The sequence below is a fragment of the Oryctolagus cuniculus genome, chromosome 10, assembly GCF_051225735.1.
Source record: "Oryctolagus cuniculus isolate XC-2025 breed Fujian yellow rabbit chromosome 10, ASM5122573v1, whole genome shotgun sequence".
In the NCBI taxonomy this organism is placed as follows: domain Eukaryota; kingdom Metazoa; phylum Chordata; class Mammalia; order Lagomorpha; family Leporidae; genus Oryctolagus; species Oryctolagus cuniculus.
The window spans coordinates 104,077,040-104,096,471 of NC_142876.1; the positions used below are offsets into that span (position 1 = coordinate 104,077,040).

The following is a 19,432-nucleotide window of genomic DNA, read 5'->3' on the forward strand; positions in this document are numbered from 1 at the left end:
TGGGGGGCGTGGGGGACCTGGGGTCTGCAGCAGGTGCCCTCCTTGGCTTTTGGTTGCAGTGAGTCACTACCTGCTGGCCCTGGGCACACCCAAGGGGGCGGGGTAGCCAATCCCGAAAGGGGAGAGGCACCACCCTGCAGGTGAGCCCTGGGCATCTGGGGTGGAGTGGGCAGAAGGTGAAGAAGTGGGCCCACAAGTACTGCCCATGCATTTCCTTTGTCCCAAGATGGCCCCTGGCTCTGCTCGCTGACCACTCCTCACCTACGTCGGGGTGCTCGTTCTACAGTGGCTGGCTGGGGTCTCCTCCCTGCCTGTAGCCAGCGTGACTGTCCCCGGGGCTTGCCCTCATTGCCTGAGCCCCAGGCCCCCGCCTGGCTGCCCGCCCCGGAGTTGTGGTTGTTTGGCTGCCTCTTCCCTCCAGTAGGCTTCTGAGACTGGGGGAGGGCAGGCACGAGTGCGCTTCTCTTCACAATGTCCTGGTGGAGGCGCTGCACTCCACCTGCTGGCTCGCTCGGCCCCGCCCCCTGGGTTCCCCAGTGTCCACCACAGGAGATGCTGGTCCCCTCGCCCTCTGCCAACCATGCTGCTCCCGGTTCCCTGAAATGGCTGGCTGGCCGGCCGGCTCTCCCCTCTCCTCCTCTCTGCTTTGCTTCCCCTTTTGGAACTTTGTTGCAAAAAACTACACTCCCTCTGCTCCTGCATTGGCCTTGTTCTCAACCCTCCCCAGTCTGCAGGGAGCTCTCTTTGCTCTGCGACCCCTAGGCTGCGGCTTCCCTTAGCGGAAGCCCCTGCAGGGCTCAGGAAGGCTCAGTTGCCGTGAGTCCGAGGGAGGTGGGACCTGCGCGGGGCTCCTGGGGTGCTGACCACTGCCCCACAGAATGTCAGCATCTCCACGGCCAAGAAGGCACCTGAATCGGGTGCGGCCGAGGCCTTGGGCACCAGGAGAGACCAGCATCCCCGCCAGCAGAGCCTTTCTCCTCCCTGTCACCTGTAAACTTTTACTGAGCGCCTGCCTCTCGGTGGTCCCAAGGAAACCAGGTAGGAGAGAAACATGGGCCAACAAGCACCCTGGACCAGGAGCCTGGGGGCTGCCAGAGTCGCAGAGGACAGGGGCTGGAAGGGCCGTTAAATGCATTTGGTGACGTCAGATTTTCTCCCAGATGCCCCGGCCTGTGAAGGGGCCATGTGTGCCTGGGGCAGAGCTGAGATGCACAGGCATCAGCGGTCGGATGGGCTGTTCTCGCACTGGCCCAGATCAGCCCGCGCGCACCTAACCACGTGCTTCCTGGATGCTCTCCTCAGGGGCGATCAGCAAGGGCTCCCGGGCAGTCTCTGACCTGCCCTTCTCTTAACCACAGCCCCAGCCCCGGCTTTATTCCACCATGTGCCGGGCGCCAGAGGTTTCTCCCTCGGGGAAACTGGGGAATCCAAGGAGAAAATTGTGACGGGTCCCTGGGTCCCCACTACCCTGAGCTCTCTGCAGGCCAGGAACGGCCTCTGGCGGGAGCTTGGCCTTGGACTGGGGTGGGCCCTGATCCTTGAGCCCTTTGGGAGTCCCTGTGTCTGAATTAGCTCATCAGTGTTGCCCGTGGGGACTGTGTTGGGGGAGCAACGAATTTGGGCAGCAGTTGGAACCTGAGCTGAGGCCTGAACTGTGAAGTAGCCAACGCGAGCTCTGGGAGGGGGATTATGTGTGGGGAGGCGGTGGAGGGAGGGCTGCGCCCCGTGCAGCGATGTGGTGTTTTGGGTCTTGCGCAGTGGGGAGCACATGCAGGTCTTAAACCCTGGAGCTGGGGCAGGGCTGCTTGCACCCCAGCTTCCTGCTGGAGGGGGTGTCTGAGCCACAGGCTGGGTCAGGGCAGCGCAGAACGTGAGGCTGTAGGAACTGCGCCCTGGAGCCCTTCTGACAAACGTTGCGGTCTCTGGAAAGCTCGGGGCTGCTGTTAGCAGCAGGAATGTACGGCCGGGCCCGCGCACACGCGCACACACGCACGGTCAGACTGGAATTGCCGCTCTGGGGTTACAGTGAATGCAGGGACAGCGCTTGTGCCACACTGCTGCCAGGACGACTGCACGGACTGCTCCACTAACGAATGTTTGTGATTCTCATCAATGGAATGATGTCTTTTTTTTAAGGATTTATTTATTTGAAGGCAGTTGCAGAGAGGCAGAGAGAAAGAGGTTTTCCGTCTGCTGATTGACTCCTCAAATGGCCACAACAGCCAGAAGCTTCTTCCAGGTCTCCCACGTGGGTGCAGGGGCCCACGGGTTTGGGCCATCTTCCACTGCTTTCCCAGGCCACAGCAGAGAGCTGGGTCAGAAGCAGAGAAGGCGGGACGCGAACCGGCACCCATATGGGCTGCTGGCACTGCGGGTGGTGGCTTTTCCCCCATAATCGTGTTTTAATGTGCATCTCTGATCCTTCGTGAGACTGAGTATTTTTCTGGACTATTGATCCTCTGGGAACTGCACATTGCTATCTTTTGCTTTTCTACTGAGTCTTTTAAAAAAACTTATTTAAAAGACAGTTACTCAGAGAGGTAGAGCCCGAGAGACGTCTTCATCCACTGTTTGACTCCCCAAGTAGCTGCAAGTGTTAGAGTTCATCTCCTCGGGTTTCAGCACAGGAGCCAGGGCCCCAGGACTTGGGCCGTCTTCTACTGCTTTCCCCTTGACAGCAGAGAGCGGGGCTGGAAGTGGAGCAGCCGGGACTCGAACCGGAGCCCATAGCAGGTGCCAGTCTTCCAGGGTGAGGCTCTAACAGCTTTCCTGACTTGGGCATCTTTTACTGCTTTCCCAGGCCATCGAAAAGAGCTGGATTGGAAGGGGAGCAGTGGGGACTCGAATCGGCGGCCAGAGGATGCTGGCCTTCCAAGGCAAGGTTTTAAAATCTGCACCATGGGCTGGCGCTGTGGCTCACTTGGTTAGTCCTCCGCCCGTGGTGCCAGCATCCCATATGGGCGCCGGATTCTTTCCCGGCTGCTCCTCTTCCAGTCCAGCTCTCTGCTGTGGCCCAGGAGGGCAGTGGAGAATGGCCCAAGTGCTTGGGCCCCTGCACCCACGTGGGAGACCAGGAGAAGCACCTGGCTCCGGATTGGTGCAGCACTGGCCATTGTGGCTATTTGAGGAGTGAACCAACGGCAGGAAGACCTTTCTGTCTCTCTCACTGTCTGTAACTCTATTGTGGTGCAGATTTTTATTTTACTATTATTAGTCTCATTTTGTTTAGAGGTTGCAAACTGGGCATCACAGTCTGCATTTTAAATACTAAAGCATCTTTTACCATTAGAATTTTTTTTTTTTTTTACTTTTATTTTTTGACAGGCAGAGTGGACAGTGAGAGAGAGAGACAGAGAGAAAGGTCTTCCTTTGCCGTTGGTTCACCCTCCAATGGCCGCCGCGGCTGGCGTGCTGCGGCCGGCGCACTGCGCTGATCCGATGGCAGGAGCCAGGAGCTTTTCCTGGTCTCCCATGGGGTGCAGGGCCCAAGCACCTGGGCCATCCTCCACTGCACTCCTGGGCCACAGCAGAGAGCTGGACAGGAAGAGGGGCAACCGGGATAGAAACCCGGTGTGCCGGCGCCGCTAGGCGGAGGATTAGCCTAGTGAGCCGCGGCGCCGGCCCTTACCATTAGAATTTTTAAATTTCAATGTAAATAAACTGGTCAAGTTTTCCTTTGTATGTACTAAGGTTCAGGTCACCCCAAGGATTCAGACATAGTCTGCTTTTTTTAGAATTTCTGGCCTTATTTATGCAACTGGTATTTATCTGGAATGAAATATATGGGGTATAGACAGAGAATTCCCACTGTGTCAATCTATTACTTTTGTAGTTTTTACAGCACATACATATTTCAGTGAGTATTATATGTTAACTTTTTTTCAAGATTTGAGAGAGCAAGGTCTTCTATTTGCTGGTTCACTCTCCAGATGGCAGCAATGGCCACAGCTCAGCTGATCTGGAGCCAGGAGCTTCCTCCGGGTCTCCCACATGGGTGCAGGGGCCCAAGGACTTGGGCCACCTTCTACTGCCTTTCCAGACCATAGCAGAGAGCTGGATCGGAAGTGGAGCAGCCGGGACTCGAACTGGTGTCCTTAGGAGATGCCAGCATTGCAGCCTGGGGTTTTAACCTGCTGAGCCACTGCATGGGTCCTGTGTGTTTATCTAAAAGGTAGAGAGACAGGGATTGCAGGGGAATTGTTCATCCACACTGATGAACTCCCCAGATATTCACCAAAAAACAGGCTGAAGACTGGAGCCGGGAACTCCTCCTCAGTGGGCCGAGTGGGTGGCAGAAACCTAAGCACTGGGGCCATCCCCTGCTACCTCCTGGGTGCATCAGCAGGAAGCGGGACTGGAAGCAGAGGTAGGGCTCTATCCTGTGCACTATTATGGGGTGCAGGTCTCCACGCTGTGGCTGAATTCTGTGCCACGGTACCCACCCCAATGATTGTGTTGTAATATTTTCTGTTCCTCTGCCTTTCAGTTGAGATTAAAGATCTGGGCCGGCGCCGCAGCTCACTAGGCTAATCCTCCGCCTTGCGGCGCCGGCACACCGGGTTCTAGTCCCGGTCGGGGCACCGGATTCTGTCCCGGTTGCCCCTCTTCCAGGCCAGCTCTCTGCTGTGGCCAGGGAGTGCAGTGGAGGATGGCCCAGGTGCTTGGGCCCTGCATCCCATGGGAGACCAGGAAAAGCACCTGGCTCCTGGCTCCTGCCATCGGATCGGCGGGGTGCACCGGCCGCAGCGCGCCAGCCGCGGCGGCCATTGGAGGGTGAACCAACGGCAAAAGGAAGACCTTTCTCTCTGTCTCTCTGTCCACTCTGCCTGTCAAAAAAAAAAAAAAAAAAAAAAAAAAAAAAAAAGATCTGTTGGGTCACAACCCCGAGGTCTGCAGCAGCTGGGGCAGGGCATCGCCCAGATGAGTAGCAGGGACTTCATTCATGGCCTCACATGTGGGCCGCAGAGACCCAGACCCTTGAGTCGAAATCTGGTGCCTCCTGGGGCCTTAACCAGAGGCAGAATGAAGGATTCAAACCCAGCATTAATGACAAGCAGTCGTCCCGAGTGCCATCTGCTGAAGATCTGACGAGCAGAGGGACAGACCTCTTCCATCTGCTGGTACAGTTCTCCAATGTCTGCATCCGCCAGGGCTGACCAGAACTCCATCCAGCTAGGCCTCCCACCAGGAGGTCAGGCACCCAAGTATTGGGACCCTTACCTGTTGCCTCCCAGGTGCACTCGCAGGCAGCTGCATCAGAAGCAGCAGCTGGAACTCGGCACTCTGATGGGCGCTGCAGGTGTCCCAAACACTGGCTCAACCCACCGAGTCCCAGCAGTCGTCCAAATGGCATCTGCACCACTGTGCCGGACACCGTTCTCCCTTATTGTACTGTTAATTTTCCTGAGTCTTCAGACTCTGTAATTGGCTATTTGTCTTCTACTGCAATGACGATGTCTAAGTGGAGTTCTGTAGGACACATTGATATGCAGTAGGTTCATGTCCCTCTGTTTTCACTTTCCTTGTCCAGACCTTTAAATTTTTTAGAGTATTTATTGGCATGTGGTACAGCGGGTTAAGCTGCTGCCTCTGATGCAGTCTCCCCTGTGCATGCCAGTTCCAGTCCTACCTGTCCCACTTCTGATCCAGCTCCCTGCTAGTGCACCTGGGAGAGCAGAAGAGACGGGTGATGTGGATGGAGTTCCGGGCTCCTGGCTTTGGCCTGTTCCAGCCTTGGCTGCTGTAGCTATTTGCACAGTCAACCACCAGAGGGCAGAGCTGTCTTAAAAAAAAAATTGAGGGGCGTGGCTAAGAGTATTCATTTTGAAAGGCAGAGACAGAGGGGGAGAGAGATCTTCCAACCTCTTGTGTACTCCCTAAGTGGCTGCATCGGCCAAGGCTGGGCCAGGCCGAAGTCAGGAGCTGGGAACTCCTCCTCCCCTTACGTGGACAGCAGGGGACCAAGCACTTGGACCATCAGCAGTACCAAGAGCTCGATTTGGACGAGTAGCTGGGCCTTGAACTGGCACTGTGTGATTTAACCCAGCCCGCACACACCTTGTATAATTCTACTGTCCTGTCGTTTAAAATCTGTTCGGTTGGCACCGTGGCTTCGTGAGTAACACCGCCGCCTGCAGCGTCAGCATCCCTGAGAGGCGCCCCTTTACAACCAGCTCTCTGCTGGGCCTGGGAAAGCAGCGGAAGACGGCCCACGTGCTTGGGTCCCTTGCACCCACGTGGGAGACCCAGAAGCAGCTCCTGGCTTCAGCCTGACGCAGCCTGAGCTTGTGGCCATTTGAGGAGTGAACCAGTAGATGGAGGGTAACTGCCCTTTAAATAATCTTATAAAGTTGGAATTTAGGTTGGCACTGCACTGAATTTATCTGTGGGAAAATGGGGTTCCGGGGAGGCACGAGGGCCATCTACCAGTGGCTTGGGCCATCTTTGTGCCCTTCTAGACGTGGGCCGCACACATCCCTAGTTGGCTAAGTTTCAAGGCACAGTACAACTTCGGATTTGTATTTTTCCTTCCTGGGGTTTCCACCTGTTGGCTGGTCTGCAGGCAGATGCTTGCTCTGGCTCTGCTGTCCATCCAAACTCTAACGCTGCGCTCGGGGCAGGCTCCCAGGGCTCTGCGTGTCCCGTGGAAACGGCCACTTTTAATTCCCTTCTGCCCTTACCTCTCATGCCAGCTGCCAGGGGTGGAGCCTCCGCTCCCCTGTTTCTACAAGCTGCCCACTGTGGGCAGGGAGGGGCTGGCCCAGCCCTGCAGTGTGGTTTCACCAGAAAGCAGTTGCTAACATGTATGGCGCAACACCAGCTGTCAGCCGGGCCGGGACTCCCAGGAGGGTCTGGGCAAAGGCTGGGTCAGCCATCCTGCGGCCACAGGGCGGAGTCCTCCGTGCTATGCCCAGGGGTGGGGCCACTCTCCTCCATCTCCCCAGGGCACCCTTGGGTGACTGTGGGACCGTGTGCCTTCGAATTCCCCAGGACGGTGCAGTCTTGGGAACGCATCCAGCTCCCACCCAGTGAAGAGAGTAGCTGAAGGCACACGTGATGACGAACTGGCGCAGCCCGCACAGGGGCCTGTCCTTGGACACTTCCGGCTGACCTTGGCATGTTGGGGGGTGGGACTCCACTGCCTCCATCACCTTCTACACAGCAGGCAGGGTGAGAGCTGGGGCCGGCCCTTCTGCTCACAGACCCTTTGCTGGTCCTGCCCTCTTCAGCGTCGCCCAGGGACGCACCTGCTTTCAACTGAACTGCGATGTCCCGCGGCCGGCGCAGTCCCGAAGCACTCTTCTCTATGCCGGCCAACCGTGCTGTCTTCCCGTCGCATCCTCTGAGCGCCCCAGGGAGGGGTCGTGTTCTTTCCTCAGCACAATGGCCCCCTCTCAAAGGCCCCACCTCCCACTGCATGCAGCCGGTGGCAAACCTCGCGTGGAAGTAGAAAGGTGACTTGGGTGTAATGTACAGCCACAGCCACGGAACAGGGCCTTTTATTCAAAGAGAGAGGCCAGGTGTGCACCTCCGTCTTCCCTGTAAGACCCGGGCACATTGTGACATGAGCTGCACTGCTCTGTTTGGGGCTAAGCACAAACACACCCTGGAGAAAAGGTACTGCGTTGCCTAAGCCAGGGGTGGCTCTGGCGAGCAGCTCCCAGGCAGGCTCCACGTGGCCGGGGTCAGCACGGAGGGGAGGGTGGGGCCTTGCCCCAGGCCTCCGGGTCACCGCCTGCGGAGGGAACGGCTGACGGCTGCATTCTGGCACTTCTCACACACCCCTGACCTCAGGCACAGGCTGCAGGGACCAGCGAGCCTTCTCCCTTCGTTCTAACTGCTGCTTCTGTCTGGGGCTCCTGGGCGCTGGCTGGCTGTCCTCCTCCTCCTCCTCAGCCTGGGGTCTCTTTGGTCCACAAGCCTCCAGAGGGACAACAGCTGGCCCCCCTGGCCAGAGCACGGCTCTGTTCCACAGCAGGTAGGGTGCAGGCCTGGGCCTGAGGGCGGACTCACGAGGACTAAAGCTGACAGCACCCAGCAGCCGGGTCTGCAGAAGACTTGGGGTCTCCAACGGATCACTCCCTTCATGGAGCACCCCAGGATGCCAACCACGAGGTACACGCAGTGGCTTCCCTTTCTCGGTGCCCTCGGGCCGACCTCCAAATGCTGACCACAGGCCCCTCGGGGTGGGACTCGGCCCTCGCTGTGGGTCAGTGCCAGCTAGGGCAGTGGCCCCAGAGAGGAGCAGAGGCCGAGCGAGGGGCACAGGGACTCCATTTCATGGACTCTGTGCTGCTGCGGTGACCACGGGACTGGGGTCAGAGCACAAGAACCCCGGTTCAGACTCTGAGGTGTGCCTCAGGCCTGAGGGTGACAAGGTCTCCCTGTGTGCCGAAGCTGTGCACCACGGCTCTCGTCCACCGTGGCAGAAAGACGAGGGGGAGAGGTTTCTGTCAGAGGCTGAGCTGCCCGCTGGGAGGCAGCAGGCGAGGGCACCAGTACTTGGGTCCCTGGCCCAGCCCTGGCTGCCAGGCAGGCTCGCTCCAAGCTTGTCTGTTCGGGGCAGGTTCTAGCATCTAGGGGATGGTCACACACACAGGCTTGGGTCCGTGTGTACCCAGGGATCCTGCCTCAACAGCTGAGCCTTTTTCCATTACGCCCATTCTAGGGATGAGCTGGGATGTCTGCTGACCTCTCCCGCCACCTGGGTCCTACCCCAGGCCCCTAAAGCTATGGTGACATCAGGGCCTGTGCTCTCTAAAGCAAGGAGCCCAGACGCCAGCCTCCTCCGAAGAGGACAGGCAGCCCCCGCCTGGGGACAGCACCCCTCCCCCCCAGCTGCATCAACACAGAGAGGGAGGGGGAAAGGGGTCCCAGGGGTGGTGAAGGAGCGTGCGCAGTCGGAGGGAGGCAGCACGCCCGCGAATGAAGGCCGGGCGGTCAGTGTCGGGCTCTCCGCGGCCACCTCTATTCGTCTATCACCTCCAGAGAGTCCTCTTCCTTCGTCTCCTCCGAGGGCTCCGCCGTCGTTGTCGTCGTGTCGGTGATGTCGATGTCTGATAGGGACGGCCCCTGCCGCACCAAGTCCTTGTCGCTGGGGGTCTTGGGCTGGCACGGCGTGGAGAAGGGGTTGAACCAGTTCAGGGAGAAGTCCCCACCGAAGGTCTCCTTGACGGCCTTCCAGCTGCGCCTGTGCGCCCGGGGCTGACCCTTCCGTTTCAGGCGCTCGATGCCCTGGAGGCAGGAGGGGAAGAAGCGGTCAGGGAGGCTGCGGGCTGTGCATGGCTGGGGCCGGTCGGGGCGGGGGGCAGCAGCAATGGAGGGCAGCAAGCAGGGCCTGCACAGGGCACCGGCCTGGCTCCCACTCCCCTCCTTCCCCAGGCGCAGATCTAGCTTTCAGGGCAGAGGCTGGTCTGCTACGTGGGCAGGAAAACCGGCAGTCACAACCTAGGACTGTCCAGGCATGGGCTGCTCGGCCACTGCACGTACTCCCAAAGGCGTCTGCTCCCCCTTGGGAGGAGCAGCAAGCTGAGCATGAGGGACAGCAGGTTGAGAGGTGAGCAGGATACGGCATGCAAGGGGAAGGAGCAGGTGCAGCCCCCTCTAGTGCTAACATGCAATGGCCACTGAGGACTGCGATGCAAGACCCCTGCAGCCTCACTGGGCTGCCCACTCACCTGCCTCTGCTGTCGGCTGCAGCTCGGCCATTGGGCCCCGGAAAGAGGGAATGGGGTAGGGAAGCCCCAAGGAGTTAATGACGCAACTAGGCCAGCTCTCTCGGCCCCTACCCCTTCCTTCTGTGGGGTCCCTGCTTTCTCTTCTCTCTTCTGCCAGTAGAGTGTTTGCTGTGGCTTCACTAGACAGGAGTGCCACAGCCTGCCTGACATGCTTCAAGACCACCGCGTACAGATTTGTTTCAGGGGTTGGCGCTGTGCCACAGCAGGTTAACTTGCTGCCTATAACACCAGCATCCCATGTGGGCACAGGTTCAAGACCCCACTGCTCCACTAGTGATCCAGCTTGCAGCTACTGGGCCTGAGAAACTAGCGGAAGAGGGGCCAGGGATGTGGGCCCCTGCAGCCATGGGAGAGACCCACATGCAGCTCCTGGTTTGGCCGAGCTGCGGCCATCTGGGGAAGTTAACTGCGAACGGCAGACTCTGTCCTGTCTCTAACTGTACTTTTCAAATAAATCAACCTTTAAAAAACAAAAAGTCTGAGCTCTAGGTTTCGTCTTCCGGACATCACTGGGCTGAGACTTCCTGCTGTGCAGAGCAAGGGAGGCACGCGCGCAGGCCGCTCCCAGCACCTCGCCCTGTTCTTCACCCTTCTTCCCATGCCACCCCTGAGGTATAAATTCCTGGACTTTGGAAAACAGCAACACAGTGGTAGGGCAGTTTAGAAACCCCATCTTGACCCAACAGCGCAGTGAGCGTGGCCTTAAGGAGGCACATCAGCCTCCTGCGCCTCTGGACACCTGCATCCGTGGTGCTCTTGCCCCTACGCGCGTCCCCAATACAATCAACACCAAATTTCCGACAAACACAAACTCCAGGCCTTTCTACACAGTCTCTGGCCTCTTGTCACCAAAATCGTCCGACTCAGATAAAAGCCACGCTCCGGAATCTGACAGGAGTGCGGGGGCACAACCCTGCGAATGCGGTAAATGCCGCTGAGTCGCATGCTTTGGAATGGTGAATTTTATGAGTTTCACCTCATTTTTTAAGAAAAGACAAGGTCAAAAACAAAGACTGAGGAAGTGTCAGAAATCAGAGTCGCAGGGCCAAACCTGGAAGAGAAAAGGACAGCTGGAGGAGCTGGAATCAGACGGGTTACGAGTGGTATCACAGCAGTACAGTTCCAGGGTCTGACGTGTGCATTACGGTTGTATAAAAGGTTTACCTTTGGCAAGGCTGACAGAAGGGCTTATGGGTACTCTCTCCTATTTTTGCCACTTTTTTGTAATTCTGAAATTACATTTCACAATGAAAAGTTGAAAGACAATGATCTGAGACCCCAAGATTCATGCAATATAAGCTGTAACACAATTATAATAATGACAAGCAGGAAGCAAGTAGAATATCCCATAATGATGGCCACGTAGGCAGTTCTATGAGGCAGAACTCTATGCAGCTACACAAACTGGTCTTAATGGTTTTAGTGACATTGGAACACCTGTCTGGTGTCAAGGGCACAAAGGTGTGTGTGATGTCATCTTGGAACCTTGAGTTTAACTTTGGCCATGGGATTTTCTGTTTATTTCTGTGAATTCCCCCTACGCGCCACGTTTTCACTGAGTTGTTACTTCGTCTCCAAGGGGGGCAAGAGCACGGGGCCGAGCTGCTCCCTGCCAGTGGCGGTGCCAGTCCTCCCTGAGAGGAGGCGGCAGCGGCCAACAGAGGTGGCTTGCTTTGGGATCCTGTCAACAGATACTTTAACTTGGTTACACGGCAGACACTCACAAACGACCAACTGGCTGCGTCCGTAAGCCACCCTAGGAGGCAGCGGCGGCGGCACTGGTACTGCCCCTTAGTGGGTGGGGAAATTGAGGTTCTCAGAGGCCACGGCGGGGACCAAAGCTCACCATCCGCGGGTTCTGCCTCAGGACTGCTGTTGCCTTTCTGCCCAACACGTTCTACCACCACAAGGCCCTACTCGGCCCACGCCGACCTCCAGTGGGGAGAAAAGCCAAGAGCCCACAGGATCACTGGTTCCACACGTGACCTCGACAGCCACCTCTGAAAAGACTTCCGGACAGAAGCTGGTCTGTCCACAAAGTTAACTGAGCAAATGCCTGCAGGGTGTCGACCTTGAGTTTGGAAAGAAATTTCAAATGGCTGACGCATGCGAAGACCCAAGGACTCCCCTGCCAGGACTCGATGCTGAGTGCTGTGTGGGTCTCGAGCTGTCCCGAAGCCGAGCTCTGCAGCTTGAAGCTTGCAGAGCAGCAGGGTCCACTTGGGGCTGAGAACGAGGGAGGGGGCATTCGTCAGGGGGCAGCGGCCAACCGCAGCACCTCGTAGAGGCTTGGACCCATTCGCACTGGAACCAAAAGGTGACCCATGAGCTATGAGCTCTGTGAGCAAACACAGCCATGTCCCCAGATCAACAGCCCGGCACTAAGTCTCACCCCGGCACTCTGCACAGGCTCTGCTGGGCCCACACCCAAGAGCAGGCCTTCTCCCTGTGCCGCCATCAGATGGAAAAGGCAGAGCCTCACAGAGCAGCCCGCGCAAGTGCACCTCTTCACAGCTGGCCTGACGACAGTCTCCCTCCGTCACTGGTTCCACATGGCTTTTACTGTCCTCCCCAACAGGATATATTTTGCGATTGCAACCCAGAACATGTACATGGCCCCTAAAAAGTTTCCTGAAATGAACCCTACACTGTGTAATGCATTTCATAAAAAATATTTAGAGCTGGCTGCAAACCCCTCAATCCACGTCACAAATCATCAACAGCCGTGTCCACAGCAGGCAAAGCACCTCCAGTACAGCTCACACTGGCCGCCGCACCGCGTGCCAGCCACCACCGTACCTACCAACATCGGCATCAGGATGACGGTTCCCATTTCACAGAGGAGAAAGGGAGGCTTACCGAAGCGGTCGTCTAGGGTCACACCCCGTGGCAGCAAGCTCAAGTAGGATGGAGCCAAGCAGGGGGTTTGAACCGAAGATGGCGACCATATCACCGTGGCTGCAGGCGTTTGGGGTGTCTTTCAGATGCAGGTCCGAGCACGCGCCTCGCCCCAGAGGCTTCTGAGTAACTCTCCCCCCGCAGAGCTCAGCACACTCCGGGGCCAGCTTCTCCAACTCCTCCTGCGTGTGCGTGCAGATGAGCCCCAGGGGCACTCAGCTGTGCTACCCGACCATGCGGCTGATTGTCAGCGACGCAGACGGAGATGGGGAGGAAATGAAGGCTCCGGTTTGAGGGTAGACGGGTCAGTTTGTCTTGCTGTGAACCCTTGGCCTTCTCGCAGGTTCTTCTCAGGTCGCTAGGGTGTGGCTGCTGAGGGCAAAATGCCCTGGCTGTGAAGGACTCACCGACCGCCCCGCCATCTAGAGGTGTTCTGATTCCGCAAGTGCCTCCCTCCTTTCTGGGCTGCCTCTTCGCCTCCAGGGGCCAGAGCGGGGCTCCGCTTCAAGCGCACATTCTTTGTTCCAAGCCAAGAGGGGCTCGGTGGCTGCTCAGGCTCACGGTCAGCCCCCCTCACTCTGCGCCACACGGCGCCCAGGTCATCAGCGATCGCCTGAAGGCCACCCCTGCAGCCCACATGGATTCTCGAACTTGAACACTGTGAAAGTACAGACTGCCGGGCCCCACTCAAGTGTCTGGTTCAGCGAAGTCCTCCTTTCCTCCTGCTTGATCTTTAAGGGCCCTCTCTAGCTCGCCTCTACTTGCTCCTTGCCTCTACTGCTAGTTGACCCTTTAAGCTGGTACACTCCAAGTCTGGAAATCCCCACTCAAAACCCGTTAGTCTGACAGCAAAGTGCAGTCCGGACTCTAGGAGAGGCATGTCTATGTGATGCCAACCTCACACGTGTTTAATAAGCGCATGTTTGGGGGGTGGACGTTATAGCACAACGAGTCAAGGAGCCACTTTGAGATGCCCGCATCCCGTATCAGACTGCCAGTTCGAGTCCCAGCTCTTTCACTTCCTATCCAGCTTCCTACTCATGCATCCTGGGAAGGCAGCCGATGATGACTCAAGTGCTTGGGCCCCTGCCACCACCGTGAGAAACCCAGATGGGAGTTTCTGGCTCCTGGCTTTGGTAGGGCCCAACCCTGGCTGTTGCAGGGGGGATGAACCAGCACATGGAAGAGTCTCTCACTTTGTTGCTCTGCCTTTTGAATAGGTGAAATATTTTTTTAAGAGGGAATTTTTAAAATATTTATTTGAAAGGCAGAGTTCAAGAGAGGCAGAGGCAAAGAGTTATCTTCCATCTGATTCACTCTACAAATGGCTGCAACGCCTAGAGCTGGGCCAATGTGAAGCTAGGAGCTTCTTCAGGATCTCCCACTCGGGTGCAGGGGCCCAAGCGCTTGGGTATCTTCTGTCTTCCCAGGCCACAACAGAGAGCTGGATGGGAAATGGGGCAGCAAGGACACACACCAGCACCCATATGGGATGCTGGCACCACAGGCAGCAGCTTCACCCGCTACGCCACAATGCTGGACACATCTTTGAAAAACATTCAAATCCAGCATCCTGATAGAAAAACAACCAACAAGCGGCCTGGCCTGAATGAACAAAAGCTGTTAAGACTCTGGGCTCCCCCAAGAAGCAAGTCTTGGAAAGCTTCCCAGATGGAGACGTAGCACATGCATTTCTTCCCGAATGTTCTCTGCATACTTGCTGTCACCAAGCCCATGCAAATATGCATCATTTGTTTGGACCTAAGCCTTTTTGTAGGTTCAGTCTGATGGCTAGGTACATAAACCTGAAGTGGACAGAGGGCAAGCAACCCAAGGATCACCGAACCCAACGCATGCCACATCTTTCTCACCGACATCTGCCAGGGACCACGTTCTGAAAGACTGTGGCTCCTGCTGCTTCATTTCCCGACGAGTGCACCGTCCAGAACTCTCGCACCCAAGCCAAAAAACTGCGTTAGTGGACACAGATGCCCTCTTTCACTCCATCTGGAAATACTGGGGCGAGCCTCAGGGGTACTCTCTCTTCCCATGTGGATGCCAGGCTGGGAACCTCTCTCGGTGCTCCCCACGAGGGCGGCATTCCTCAGTCACAGTGCTCTTGGCAAAATGTTACAGGGAAAACCAGGCAGTCGTGGTGGTCAGGGGGGCAGGACTCTCTTCTGAGGGCAACAATGCCCTCTGCCTTGAGAGCCGGGGGACATGCTTTTTCTCCAAAGAGACCTGCACAAACCCCAGGGGACAATCACATGGGCTCCATGAAGGACCCCTCTCTGTGAAAGCTATACAACGTATGATCCGTTTGAAGTTTGTCTTCAGGACTCCAGAACAGAAAAATTCAACAGTGCATCTTCAGCACCATCTACTGCATTCCTCAAACTCCACCGGGGCAAAGCAGCAGCCCCGGCCACTTGAAAAAGGGACCTTGAGGATGGAGGCTGTAGGGCATCCAAATACTTAGAAAGAGGATCTCCAGAGTCCCGGCTCCGCTTCAGCACTGCTGCACGGGGGTGGACCCCGGGCCAGCCCCTCCTCAGCCGCTCTGGAGTGCTTTAGCTCTACCACACTTTGTCCCTGCACCTAAGGGAACTGGGAATGCAATGCACACGATGACAGCGAGTGGGGCGGGCACGTGACAGGTTCTACGATGCAGACCTAAAGGCGGCACAAGAAACCAGCCAACACAGCCCCTCGGCCTCTCTGCCACGTCGGCAGCAGCACAGGCAGGCAGTGCCCCTCACAAGCCTCCAGTTCTCCGGCCCAACACCCGAGGGTGAGCGCTCTTGGTGCGTGCTCGGCACTTAACACCGGGGGCCACGGCTCTGCTCGGGTGGGGGCGCCATTCAGCTGTCTCGGGTTAGACTTTGCTTCCTGATCGGTGGGCAGAGGAAGATGGGTTTCTCTCTACCCGACTCCAGTAACAACTTTGACTGTTTCCGCATGCACTGAAAGGATCCAATTCCAGCTGCAGAAGCCGGGAGGTTGGGGGGGGGGGGTGTTAGTGGGAGGGGCTAGAAACACTTTCAACAAAATCCTCACTCGAAAGAGACAGCAACAAACATGCTCCCGGCACATAGGAAACGACTCTTAGGTCCAACACCGAGAGACAGGAGGGCTAAATCAGAACAGGTTTTGGAAAAATTTTATTGCATTTTGTGTCCATGTGGAAGCACTGACAGTTGAAAAGAGGCAGCATGTTCCACTGACGTTTCTGAAAAATCACATGGTTGGATGGAGTTTCCCTCCCCAGGGCTGGATTGAATAAACTTTCCCCTACTCTCACCCCAAGCAAGAGCTACAAAGGGCCACTTGTGGCAACTGCTGGAAGAATCCAATCAATGTGTCCGAGTCACAGAGGGCCACGTTCGGACGCTATGTCTGAGCTGCAGGGCCTCCTGGCCTCCTCTCTCCCCACACTGACTCCAGATCTCGCTCCCGTTCTCACCACCCCTCTCACATGAGACTTCACACACCCAGTGCTTCCCACATGAGAAAGCCAGTCAGCCTCAGCACCACAGGGTTAGGTGTATGTGCCGACTCCAGATGCCGGGATGGCCCCCCGTCCTCTTTAAAGAGGCTGGGGGTTGTGATGTCTGCCCAGCATCCCGACCAGCCCAGAGCCAGGTCAGGATACAGGAAAGACATGGCTATGTGCACATTTAAGGGCCTGAAATATCCAAGCGTGAACCCACTTTAGAGATTGACAAAGCAAGGAGGAGCTGACAGTAGGATTTCTGTGTGTTTCATCAGGAAGTAACACTGCTTAATCGGTATCTTGCTAGGAAGGGAGAGGTGGGGTGGTGAGAGGAAGTAAGTGCCACAAGGAAGACATACCTCACCTGAAACTGGGTTAACTTTTTTCTCCGCAGATTGTATAAGGCATTTTGAACCGGAAAAACTTCTTTCCTTCACCCTCTTCCCAAACACCAGAGCGGGCCTAACCGCTGATGCAGGATACAAATAAGACCCCTTGCATTTCTCTCCTTACCCTCCCCAAATCCCCCTTCCCACCCCGAGCTCACAGAGTACAGGCAGGCAAGTGGCTTGGCCAAGCCGGAGGCGGGTCACATCCATGGGGAGGAGAGGAGGCCGCTGCACCAGGGCCCTGCACCTGCCCCTCTCAGGCCTCTGAGTTTGAGCATCCGTCTTCGCTGAGGTTCCAAGTCCCACGGGGGCGCCTGCCCGTGCCTCCTGGGCAGCGGGAGGTCAGCGCCCTCCTGGCTCTCCTACAGAACTGGTCCGTCCACGCACAGCATCACAGATCGCGCAATTAGCAGAAGTGGGCTTGGCCGGGAGACAGCACCCTCCACGTTAGTCACGCCAGACAGACAGCAGAGAGGAAACCAGAGCCCAGAGAAGTGATTTTAAAAGGAAAAAGAAGAGCGGCTTCAGTCACCGGAAAAAAATATTAAAAGGATGTTTTCAAAAATAAAATATGGGCTTTTTTTTTTTTCTCTGCAATGCTCAGCCATTTCGAGACATAAAAAAAGTTTTTAAGAGTAGCTGTTTTGCTTTTCATGAGAGCGGGTCGGACGGTACTGCTGTGATGTGGCTGGCTGGGTGGCAGGGCTGCCCGGGGTCCTTCAGACCACATACTGGTACGGGTCTGCCTTCCCGTGGTCTGGCGTGGCAAAGGGGCTGGCCCAGCCTAGGGAGAAGGGGTGGCCAAAAACGGCTTTCATGTTCATCCACTTTGTTTTTTTAGCCCATCTTCTCTCTTCCTTTTTCAATTGTTCTATTCCCTGAAAACAAGAACAGTCAGACTTTCAGTCACACGCTTTACTGCTGTGGCCTCTGGGGAGGGCGCTCCCCCAGCGTGGGGCGACTGCAGGCCATGCTGCTTTCCACGGCCCAGCGCTAGCTACTGAGCACGCCAGCCTCCCCCTCTCTCCTAAGGAGCATCACTGGAACGCACCACGCTTGTCTGGCAGGGCACGCGCTTGCGAGACCCGCCTGGGAGGGAGGGAAGAGCACATGCAGTCGGCAGGCCGCGTCTCCTGACCGGGCTGTTGTGGGGTCCTGACATTCTGGGCCAAGTCTATGACAACTGGATGCTGGTGGGGCTCTCCAGAGCTGCTTCTAAGGCACCTCGAGCCATGCTACATGTGGGAGTACTGGGGAGGCTTGGGCGGGAAGAACCCCAAAACTGGGGGGGGGGGGGGATGGCAATCGTGAGACCCAAAGGTGGCTGTGAATTTGGAGTAGGTTCACACAGGAAGTCTGAAGTTCCTATGACCACTTTGCAGACAAAAAAAAAAAAAAAAAAAGAATAAAATGACTGCTCTGGGACTGGCGAGACACAAATTGAGAAGGTTGACAGCAGGAGAGACTGGGGGTGAGGGCAGCAGAGTCACCAGAGGAGGAAGGAGAGGGGGTTAGTACAGCTTGGAGGGGGCACGGGTGGCCCAGTCGGCCGCAGTCGGGACACGGGTCTTCAGCACGGCGGAGGGCGGTGCCGCTCCTGTCACTGTCACGCAGCCTGCACCACTTCTCCTGCTGAGCCTCCCAGGGACACTGGGAGCCGAGGACAAAGCGGCTTCCTCCCCTGTGCCCTTCTTCAGTGGAGCTGGTCATAGCACAGGACCTGGCAACGGGGCCCCAGCCCAGAGGGAGGCAGCCTGGCAGGAACCTGGCCATCTACTGTGGTCTCTGGAGAGGGGACCTGGGGCACAGTGTGGTCCAAGTCTTTCTTCCCAGCCCAGGGACCCAGGCCAAGGGTGAGATGCCCCTTTGCTCCTTCCTGTCCCTTCATACACGAAGCACTTTAGGAACGGCCTGGACAAAAAGAACAAGTGGACCTAGGGCCAAAAATTTTCCTCCTGGCCCCCAGGGCTAGGTCCGTGTGGCCTGGCAGAATGCTGTGGGTGGGCAGGAGTCGCCTCTGCGTTCCCTGCAGGTGGACAGGCTGGCCCAGTGACAGGCTGGATCCGTGGCTGGGTCCATGCCACGGGCTACCAGATACAGAAACTCTTCTGCTGCGACGTTATTTCTTACAGAGAAGTTCTTGAGAGCTGCCAGCCCTCTGCACTGCACCCCTGAGCCGACCCCAGCAGGGTGCTTCAGCGGAAGGCCGCGCTGAGCTTGTCTCCTCTCTGCACCGCTGTGCCACGCCTACAGCCAGGAAGGCCTTCGTCCTCCTCTGAGCCTCCAGTGACCGCTCACAGCCCCCAGACCCAAAGCTCCCACCCAGAGCACCCAGACCAGTGCCGAGAGCTGTGCCTGGGGAATCTAAGGAAGCCAGGGGTGTACAAGGCTGCACCCACAAGCTCAAGGTTCTGCTCCTTCCATCCCAAGCTGAATGCTGCACCATCTTCCGGAGCCCCTTAGTTGAACCCCAGAGCCTTCACAGCTGTCAATCAACCACCTCAAGGCTTCTGGAAACCTTAGAAAGGTCAAGAGGTGGTAGCAGGGGCACTGGGGAAGAGGGCTCCAGTCTGGCTTACCCAGTAGCTTCGAAACTCCCTAAAGGGGTCTGTGAGTAGGACAGGAGGTGAGGGTAGAGGTGGGGAGAGGGAAGCGGACAAAGACCATAACTGGGCCAAGCACAGATGACCAGGAGGCCAGGCCAGAGCTTGCTGTCTTGGGGGCTCAAGGCAGATGTGCCTTCTGACCCTGCTCTCTGGAAAGTGGACAGTACTTGTCCCAGCAACAATGCCATCTCCATGCCCGTGGCCTCCAGGTGGCAAGGGTGCCCCTGCTGCCTAGGAGAGTGCCCGGTGCAGCACAGTGGGTATTATGGGGGACTCAACGAGTGGTAGCACAGGCTGCCTTGCAGCTGA

The 19,432-nt window shown here is 57.0% G+C and overlaps 1 protein-coding gene across 8 annotated transcripts in view; it reads right to left on the reverse strand.

Moving 5' to 3' along the window:
- Positions 1-7,466: 7,466 nt before the first annotated feature.
- Positions 7,467-19,432, reverse strand: part of ZDHHC3 (zDHHC palmitoyltransferase 3) — a 57,981-nt gene continuing 46,015 nt past the window's right edge. For 5 of the 8 annotated variants that reach the window (XM_051851682.3, XM_008260501.5, XM_089306436.1 and 2 more), the window contains one exon: positions 7,467-9,234. In XM_051851682.3, coding sequence (XP_051707642.1) covers positions 8,968-9,234 — 267 coding nt within the window. In that variant the 3' untranslated portion in view covers positions 7,467-8,967. Of the gene's footprint in view, positions 9,235-15,779; positions 17,396-19,432 lie in introns of those variants that run through there. The other 3 variants (XM_051851683.3, XM_070050942.2, XM_089306439.1) reach the window with 1 other exon arrangement.